At 41.2% G+C, this 10875-nt stretch overlaps 1 protein-coding gene across 1 annotated transcript; it reads left to right on the forward strand.

The window, feature by feature from the left end:
- The first annotated feature begins 7715 nt into the window (after nucleotides 1–7715).
- On the forward strand, nucleotides 7716–10100 carry LOC126567086 (uncharacterized). The gene is made up of 3 exons (XM_050223321.1): nucleotides 7716–9169; nucleotides 9214–9966; nucleotides 10013–10100. Exons 1-3 carry the CDS (start codon nucleotides 7716–7718, stop codon nucleotides 10098–10100), a joined length of 2295 nt encoding a protein of 764 aa, XP_050079278.1.
- Nucleotides 10101–10875: the final 775 nt, after the last annotated feature.

Genomic DNA, 10875 nt, shown 5'->3' on the forward strand with positions numbered 1-10875 from the left:
CATATTAGAGTCGTCTAACGATGCTGAATGCAATAAGCAATAGCGACTTTTTAATGATTTTTTTGGATTTTTCTCAAAATGTACCATTCACAATTTGGTACAAGTTATAAGACATGGGTACTGGTACGACCGACAGAAGATTTTTTGACAAAAATTTTTTTTTTTACTGTAACTTTGAGTAAAACTGTGTCAGGATGCATTTTTAAGCATGAAAAGTGAACTCCGACAGTAAATAGCGAAAGTTACCCGACCATCAAAGTTGTATTGCGGTGTAAGAGAAGAAAATCCAAGGTCGTCTAATTTAGAGACGTAAGACACAAAATCTACATTTTGGCATAAAATCTAAAATAATCATCAGACAGTGGTTATTAAAGGCATATTAGAGTCGTCTAACGATGCTGAATGCAATAAGCAATAGCGACTTTTTAATGATTTTTTTGGATTTTTGTCAAAATGTACCCTTCACAACTTGGTACAAGTCACAAGATATGGGTACCGGTACGACCGACAGAAGATTTTTTGACAAACATTTTTTTTTACTCTAACTTTGAGTAAAACTGTGTCAGGATGCATTTTTAAGCAGGAAAAGTGAACTCCGACGGTAAATAGCAAAAGTCACCCGACCCTCAAAGTTGTATTGCGGTTTAAGAGAAGAAAATCCAAGGTCGTCTTATTTAGAGACGTAAGACACAAAATCAACATTTTGGCATAAAATCTAAAATAATCATCAGACAGTGGTCATCCCAGGCATATTAGAGTCGTCTAACGATGCTGAATGCAATAAGCAATAGCGACTTTTTAATGATTTTTTTGGATTTTTGTCAAAATGTACCCTTCACAATTTGGTACAAGTTATAAGACATGGGTACTGGTACGACCGACAGAAGATTTTTTGACAAAAATTTTTTTTACTTTAACTTTGAGTAAAACTGTGTCAGGATGCATTTTTAAGCATGAAAAGTGAACTCCGACGGTACATAGCGAAAGTCACCCGACCTTCAAAGTTGTATTGCAGTGTAAGAGAAGAAAATCCAAGGTCGTCTAATTTAGAGACGTAAGACACAAAATCAACATTTTGGCATAAAATCTAAAATAATCATCAGACAGTGGTCATCCCAGGCATATAAGAGTCGTCTAACGATGCTGAATGCAATAAGCAATAGCGACTTTTTAATGATTTTTTTGGATTTTTGTCAAAACTTACCCTTCACAACTTGGTACAAGTTATAAGACATGGGTAGCGGTACGACCGACAGAAGATTTTTTGACAAAAATTTTTTTTACTCTAACTTTGAGTAAAACTGTGTCAGGATGCATTTTCAAGCATGAAAAGTGAACTCCGACGGTAAATAGCAAAAGTCACCCGACCCTCAAAGTTGTATTGCGGTGTAAAAGAAGAAAATCCAAGGTCGTCTAATTTTGAGACGTAAGACACAAAATAAACATTTTGGCATAAAATCTAAAATAATCATCAGAAAGTGGTTATCCAAGGCATATTAGAGTCGTCTAACGATGCTGAATGCAATAAGCAATAGCGACTTTTTAATTATTTTTTGGATTTTTGTCAAAATGTACCCTTCACAACTTGGTACAAGTTATAAGACATGGGTACCGGTACGACCGACAGAAGAATTTTTGACAAACATTTTTTGACTCTATTTTTGAGTAAAACTGTGTCTGGATGCATTTTTAAGCATGAAAAGTGAACTCCGACGGTAAATAGCAAAAGTCACCCGACCTTCAAAGTTGTATTGCGGTGTAAGAGAAGAAATTCCAAGGTCGTCTAATTTAGAGACGTAAGACACAAAATCAACATTTTGGCATAAAATCTAAAATAATCATCAGAAAGTGGTTATCCAAGGCATATAAGAGTCGTCTAACGATGCTGAATGCAATAAGCAATAGCGGTTTTTTAATGATTTTTTTGGATTTTTGTCAAAATGTACCCTTCACAACTTGGTACAAGTTATAAGACATGGGTTCCGGTAGACCGACAGAAGATTTTTTGACAAAAATTTTGTTCGCTCTAACTTTGAGTAAAACTGTGTCAGGATACATTTTTAAGCATGAAAAGTGAACTCCGACGGTAAATAGCAAAAGTCACCCGACCCTCTAAGTTGTATTGCGGTGTAAGAGAAGAAAATCCAGGGTCGTCTAATTTAGAGACGTAAGACACGAAATCAAAATTTTGGCATAAAATCTAAAATAATCATCAGAAAGTGGTTATCCCAGGCATATTAGAGTCGTCTAACGATGCTGAATGCAATAAGCAATAGCGGTTTTTTAATGATTTTTTGGGTTTTTGTCAAAATGTACCCTTCACAACTTGGTACAAGTTATAAGACATGGGTTCCGGTACGACCGACAGAAGATTTTTTGACAAAATTTTTTTACTCTAACTTTGAGTAAAACTGTGTCAGAATGCATTTTTAAGCATGAAAAGTGAACTCCAACGGTAAAGAGCAAAAGTCACCCGACCATCAAAGCTGTATTGCGGTGTAAGAGAAGAAAATCCAAGGTTGTCTAATTTAGAGACGTAAGACACAAAATCAACATTTTGGCATAAAATCTAAAATAATCATCAGAAAGTGGTCATCCCAGGCATATTAGAGTCGTCTAACGATGCTGAATGCAATAAGCAATAGCGACTTTTTAATGATTTTTTTGGATTTTTGTCAAAATGTACCCTTCACAACTTGGTACAAGTTATAAGACATGGGTACCGGTACGACCGACAGAAGATTTTTTGACAAAAATTTTTTTTTACTCTAATTTTGAGTAAAACTGTGTCAGGATGCATTTTTAAGCATGAAAAGTGAACTCCGACGGTAAATAGCAAAAGTCACCCGACCCTCAAAGTTGTATTGCGGTGTAAGAGAAGAAAATCATAGGTCGTCTAATTTAGAGACGTAAGACACGAAATCAAAATTTTGGCATAAAATCTAAAATAATCATCAGAAAGTGGTCATCCCAGGCATATTAGAGTCGTCTAACGATGCTGAATGCAATAAGCAATAGCGACTTTTTAATGATTTTTTTGGATTTTTGTCAAAATGTACCCTTCACAACTTGGTACAAGTTATAAGATATGGGTACCGGTACGACCGACAGAAGATTTTTTGACAATTTTTTTTTTCTCTAACTTTAAATAAAACTGTGTCAGGATGCATTTTTAAGCATGAAAAGTGAACTCCGACGGTAAATAGCAAAAGTCACCCGACCCTCAAAGTTGTATTGCGGTGTAAGAGAAGAAAATCCAAGGTCGTCTAATTTAGAGACGTAAGACACAAAATCAACATTTTGGCATAAAATCTAAAATAATCATCAGACAGTGGTCATCCCAGGCATATTAGAGTCGTCTAACGATGCTGAATGCAATAAGCAATAGCGACTTTTTAATGATTTTTTTGGATTTTTGTCAAAACTTACCCTTCACAACTTGGTACAAGTTATAAGACATGGGTAGCGGTACGACCGACAGAAGATTTTTTGACAAATTTTTTTTTTACTCTAACTTTGAGTAAAACTGTGTCAGGATGCATTTTTAAGCATGAAAAGTGAACTCCGACGGTAAATAGCAAAAGTCACCCGAACCTCAAAGTTGTATTGCGGTGTAAGAGAAGAAAATCCAAGGTTGTCTAATTTAGAGACGTAAGACACAAAATCAACATTTTGGCATAAAATCTAAAATAATCATCAGAAAGTGGTTATCCAAGGCATATTAGAGTCGTCTAATGATGCTGAATGCAATAAGCAATAGCGACTTTTTAATGATTTTTTTGGATTTTTGTCAAAATGTACCCTTCACAACTTGGTACAAGTTATAAGACATGGGTACCGGTACGACCGACAGAAGAATTTTTGACAAACATTTTTTGACTCTATTTTTGAGTAAAACTGTGTCTGGATGCATTTTTAAGCATGAAAAGTGAACTCCGACGGTAAATAGCAAAAGTCACCCGACCTTCAAAGTTGTATTGCGGTGTAAGAGAAGAAAATCCAAGGTCGTCTAATTTAGAGACGTAAGACACAAAATCAACATTTTGACATAAAATCTAAAATAATCATCAGGCAGTGGTCATCCCAGGCATATTAGAGTCGTCTAACGATGCTGAATGCAATAAGCAATAGCGACTTTTTAATGATTTTTTTGGATTTTTGTCAAAATGTACCCTTCACAACTTGGTACAAGTTATAAGACATGGGTACCGGTACGACCGACAGAAGATTTTTTGACAAAATTTTTTTTACTCTAACTTTGAGTAAAACTGTGTCAGGATGCATTTTTAAGCATGAACAGTGAACTCCGACGGTAAATAGTAAAAGTCACCCGACCCTCAAAGTTGTATTGCGGTGTAAGAGAAGAAAATCCAAGGTCGTCTAATTTAGAGACGTAAGACAAAAAATCAACATTTTGGAATAAAATCTAAAATAATCATCAGAAAGTGGTTATCCAAGGCATAAAAGAGTCGTCTAACGATGCTGAAAGCAATAAGCAATAGCGACTTTTTAATGATTTTTTTGGATTTTTGTCAAAATGTACCCTTCACAACTTGGTACAAGTTATAAGACATGGGTACCGGTACGACCGACAGAAGATTTTTTGACAAACATTTTTTTACTGTAGCTTTGAGTAAAACTGTGTCAGGATGCATTTTTAAGCATGAAAAGTGAACTCCGACGGTAAATAGCAAAAGTCACCCGACCCTCAAAGTTGTATTGCGGTGTAAGCGAAGAAAATCCAAGGTCGTCTTATTTAGAGACTTAAGACACAAAATCAACATTTTGGAATAACATCTAAGATAATCATCAGAAAGTGGTTATCCAAGGCATATTTGAGTCGTCTTACGATGCTGAATGCAAGAAGAAATAGCGACTTTTTAATGATTTTCTTGGATTTTTGTCAAAATGTATCCTTCACAACTTGGTACAAGTTATAAGACATGGGTACTGGTACGACCGACAGAAGATTTTTTGACAAACATTTTTTTACTGTAGCTTTGAGTAAAACTGTGTCAGGATGCATTTTTAAGCATGAAAAGTGAACTCCGACGGTAAATAGCAAAAGTCACCCGACCCTCAAAGTTGTATTGCGGTGTAAGCGAAGAAAATCCAAGGTCGTCTTATTTAGAGACTTAAGACACAAAATCAACATTTTGGAATAACATCTAAGATAATCATCAGAAAGTGGTTATCCAAGGCATATTTGAGTCGTCTTACGATGCTGAATGCAAGAAGAAATAGCGACTTTTTAATGATTTTCTTGGATTTTTGTCAAAATGTATCCTTCACAACTTGGTACAAGTTATAAGACATGGGTACCGGTACGACCGACAGAAGATTTTTTGACAAACATTTTTTTACTGTAGCTTTGAGTAAAACTGTGTCAGGATGCATTTTTAAGCATGAAAAGTGAACTCCGACGGTAAATAGCAAAAGTCACCCAACCCTCAAAGTTGTATTGCGGTGTAGGAGAAGAAAATCCAAGGTCGTCTTATTTAGAGACTTAAGACACAAAATCAACATTTTGGAATAAAATCTAAAATAATCATCAGACAGTGGTCATCCCAGGCATATTAGAGTCGTTTAACGATGCTGAATGCAATAAGCAATAGCGACTTTTTAATGAGTTTTTTGGATTTTTGTCAAAATGTACCCTTCACAACTTGGTACAAGTCATAAGACATGGGTACGACCGACAGAAGATTTTTTGACAAAAATTTTTTTTTACTCTAACTTTAAATAAAACTGTGTCAGGATGCATTTTTAAGCATGAAAAGTGAACTCCGACGGTAAATAGCAATAGTCACCCGACCCTCAAAGTTGTATTGCGGTGTAAGAGAAGAAAATCCAAGGTCGTCTAATTTAGAGACGTAAGACACAAAATTAACATTTTGGCATAAAATCTAAAATAATCATCAGAAAGTGGTCATCCCAGGCATATAAGAGTCGTCTAACGATGCTGAATGCAATAAGCAATAGCGACTTTTTAATGATTTTTTTGGATTTTTGTCAAAATGTACCCTTCACAACTTGGTACAAGTTATAAGACATGGGTACGACCGACAGAAGATTTTTTGACAAAAATTTTTTTTTACTCTAACTGTTCACAATAACAAGCGTTTATTGCAGCTTCCCGCCGTAACTGCAATAAAAGCGGTGTTAGTGTGGACGCGTCCGACTTCGTGCCGAAAGAGAGCGAGAGGTCGTGTGAGAGAGGGATAAAATTAAGTAATAAATGCGTAAGCTGCCGTACTCGTTTGCTCACGCACTTAAGAACCAAACGATATGGTAAGCGGACGAATTTTTAGCCCCAGCTTAAAAACCGCAAAAACCGTTCTTTGCCAAATATTCGTTAACTTCCCTATCCGAAAAGTTTATGTTGGCTAAGTAGCCAACATTCTAAAAATTCGTATCGTGTCGTGGCCGGTTTTAATATCGCATTAAAACTGAGATTCGGGACGAAAAAATCAGCCATCGCAAAGTGATCGATACAACAACCCGCGTGTTCGCTGCTGAAGCCGGGCTCATCGACCTCACACTAAAACGACAGCTGATTAGGAGAAGGACAACGAATCCGTGTTTCACCGCATAAGTTTTACCATCGAAAAATAAGTGCAAGTGAATCGCGAGCTCATCTGTCGCACGATATGAAGCCGTCCAGCGTGAACCCTTGTCCCGAGGAGGATAAGTGCGGGGAATGCGGCGGAGCGCCGCACGACGATATGGCGCAGTGCTACGGATGCGAATTATGGTTTCACTTCGAGTGTGCGAATGTGTCGGTTGAAACCATTGCAGAAGATTGGCGGTGTCGCTCCTGCCACCCCCCGTTGCCCCCTAGTGAATCCTCAAATGCTGAAGATGCGTTTGGAGCCGTGACGCGTGAAATGATCGCCTTGAGACAAGAACTAAAGGACGGTCAAGAGAAGATGCGCCAGGAAAAGGAGGCAATGGAGGCGGAACTAACGCGCTTGTATTCACACCTTTACCAGGACCGTACTTGTGGAAAGTGTGACGAGACGCCGAATGACGAAATGTTGCCATGCGCTATCTGCAAGCGATGGTACCATTTTGTATGTGTAAATGTTACGAAGCAAATGGTGGATAAAAAATGGCAATGCTGCACGTGCCGCCCTCCATCGCGGCCCAACCTAGCTAACAATAGCGAGGAACTAAGCGCGGTTACGCGAGAGATGAACGCTCTAAGACTGGAGCTGATTAATCAGCAAAAGCAGTTCCACGAGGAACGAAAAACTATGCAGGATGAGATCAGTAGACTGTCCCATCGCCACGTAGACACCTATGATCATCAATGCCGCACATTTCGTCCAGGGAATCCAGATGCCCATTCAACGACGCGGCATTTTTCATCTCCAGTAGCCGCACACGAACTGACCCGTAGCCAGTTAGCCGCCAGGAACGTGGTCACCGGAAAGCTTCCTACCTTTTCAGGGAATCCGGACGAATGGAGTAATTTTAAGAGCCGTTTTGACACGACTACACGTATGTGCGGGTACACGGACGACGAAAACGCATTGCGGTTGCAAGAGTGTCTCACCGGGCGTGCATTAAGAATGGTGCAGAGACGATTGCAGGAGCCGGAAAACGTGCAGGAAGTAATGAGCACTCTGGAGAGGTATTTTGGACGCTCTGAAGTGCTTGTTGATGGAGTTATGCAGCAAATCCGTTCAGCTCCTCCTCCGAGACTGGAAAAAATGCAGACCTTGATCGACTACGGTGTATCGGTGGAAGAACTGTGCGCTACTATCAAAGCACGCCGGATGGAGGAGCAGAACCACAATTCATCACTTATGAAGGAGCTCGTCGATCGCCTTCCACCGTGCCTTAAACTAATGTGGGGTATTCATAAAGAGTCCAAACTAATTTCCTCTTCGTTACAGGAATATGGCACGTGGATGAGAACAATAACTAATGCGGCCGTATCCGTCACACCGCCACCACAGCAATCTACAAAAAGGAGCGATACAAAATACGTCAACACCCATACGGAGCCACGAACAAACAGACCACCTACGCGCGATGACTTTTCATGTCTCATATGCCAGAAGGAAGAGTGTCGAAGCGGGCCCGACTGTGATAAGTTGCTTTCGTCTTCTACAAATGAAAGATGGGGCTACGTGCGACGGTATCGCTTATGTAGAAGGTGTCTCTGGAAGCATCCTGGACGATGCCACATCGCATCACCATGTAACAAGAACGGATGTTCCATGTTCCACCATGAATTGCTGCACGGGGAGACTATCGCCCGCGACTCTATGACAACTTTCGCTCACAACTGCACTTCGGAAAAGTCCTTGCTAAAATACGTTCCAGTAACACTCTACGGCAACGGCAAGAATGTAAACACCTTTGCGCTTCTCGACGATGGTTCTTCCGTTACGCTGATGGACCACGCGTTGTTGGACGAGCTAAACCTGAAAGGCACCCTTAGTCCCATCTGCCTGAGCTGGACGGGAAACCAAACAAGAGAAGAGACCCGCTCGCATACAGTTGCCGTTTGCATCTCTGGCGACGACAAGGATGGAAAAAGGTACACGATGTCAAAAGTGCATACCATCTCCAAGTTAGCGCTTCCCACGCAATCACTGCCGTTACCAGAGCTAGCAGAAAAGTACGACCACTTGCAAAAGTCCAACGCTCGCAGCTATCACGAGGTAGCACCGCGGATTCTGATTGGTGTCGACAACTTCTTCCTGACAAGACCACTGAAAACAATCGAAGGAGCTGCCGGGGAACCAATTGCTACCAAAACTCGTCTCGGCTGGGTCGTTTGCGGCCCTCATGACCAGCTTACGACCCAAAAGGACGCAGAATCGCGCGGTGTTCATCTATGTACATGCACTAAATCCGATGAAGATATCGATGCAGTGTTACGTGAAATATTTTCTTCGGAAAAGCACGAGACATGTCACGCCAATTCCGTTTTGTCCAAAGATCATGAACGAGCCTACGCCTTATTGGATGCGCATACGAAGTTCGTCGATGGCCGATTCGAAACCGGGCTGCTGTGGCGATCAGACAACGTAAGCTTACCAGACAGCCGACGCATGGCCTTGCGCAGACTGGAGTGCCTGGAAAAGCGATTGAGGAGAGATAAGAATCTTGCCGCGGTGATCAATCAGAAACTGGAAGAATTCTTGAAAAAAGGGTACGTAAGACGAATATCGAAAGATGAACTCGTTACCATCCTAGGAAGTGGTATCTGCCAATATTTCCCGTTATCAACCCAAATAAACCCGGGAAGGTGCGCCTGGTGTGGGATGCAGCTGCCGCGGTGAAGGGAACATCTTTAAACACGAGCTTACTATCTGGTCCTGATCTGCTGACACCTTTACCATCAGTGCTTTATCGTTTCCGAGAATACCGTTTCGCTGTCGCTGCTGATATTAGAGAAATGTACCATCAGGTGGTGATACGCAAGGAGGATGAACATAGTCAGCGCTTCCTTTGGAGATGGGGCGACGCCGAACAAGAGCCAGAAGAGTTCGTGATGACCAGAATGACGTTCGGCGCAACTTGTTCACCAGCCAGCGCACAATACGTAAAGAACGTCAACGCTGATCGATTCATCGAAAAGCTCCCTCAGGCCGTCAGGTGCGTAAAGGAACAACATTACGTGGATGACCTTCTAGTTAGTACTGAATGCGAAGATGATGCCGTACAACTAGCTACAGAGATACAGTACATCCATAGTCAAGGCGGTTTTCAGCTCCACAACTGGCTTTCCAACTCGAATAAGGTCGCAGAAAAGTTTTCGGGAAACGTGGTACAGCAACGACACTTCCATTCGGATCCTGTGACCTGCGTGCAAAAAGTGCTCGGGATGTGGTGGAACCAGCAAACAGATACCTTCAGTTTCAAGATGCATCCCAAACGCGACAATGACATCCTGGATGGAGAAACGATACCAACGAAGCGACAAATCTTGCGTGTGCTCATGAGTATGTATGATCCTTTAGGTTTAATCGCTGGATTTCTCTTATACTTGAAGGCAATCTTACAAGAAGTTTGGAGGTCAGGAACTGCTTGGGACGAAGAAATTTCTCAAGATATGTGGCAGAAATGGAAAATATGGCTGACGGGTCTACCTTACGTGCAACAAATCGCCATCCCTCGCTGTTACCGACAAACCGTAAAACTCGATAATGCAAGCATCCAGTTACATGTGTTCGTTGATGCCGGTCTCGACGGGTACGCCGCGGTAGCATACTTTCGATTCCAACAAGATGAAAACGTGGAAGTTTCGCTGATTGGCGGCAAAGCAAAAGTGGCTCCCTTAAAATACATGTCTACTCCTCGAATGGAGCTTCAAGCTGCGGTTGTAGGATCCAGGTTGGCTAACACAATACAACGAACACATGACGTACCAATACATCAACGTTTCTTATGGACAGACTCGCGAGATGTCATGTGCTGGATTAATTCGAATCATAGAAAATACAGCATCTTCGTAGGCCATCGGGTTGGAGAAATTCTGGAGAACACCAACGCCGAAGAATGGCGATGGATCCCAACGAAGCTTAACGTGGCAGACGAATGCACGAAATGGACGAATTTCCGGCAACATTTAACCTCGAGTCGTTGGTTTACTGGACCAGAATTTCTTAAAGAATCGATGCAAGTGTGGCCAGCAGCAGAAACTATCGCCTACGAAACTACTGAGGAAAAACGACACCATGTGACATTACACCAACTCAGCGAGCAGGTAATCGTTTTCGAACGATTTTCAAGTTGGAGGAAGCTGCTTCGAGCGACCGCCTACATGTGGCGTTTTATATACAACTCCAGAAAACCGACGACAAGACACACCGGAGCACTCACCAGCGTCGAGCTACAGCGAGCGGAAAAACTCAT

Source organism: Anopheles maculipalpis, unplaced genomic scaffold, assembly GCF_943734695.1.
Source record: "Anopheles maculipalpis unplaced genomic scaffold, idAnoMacuDA_375_x PRTXT_4, whole genome shotgun sequence".
Taxonomy (NCBI): Eukaryota; Metazoa; Arthropoda; class Insecta; order Diptera; family Culicidae; genus Anopheles; species Anopheles maculipalpis.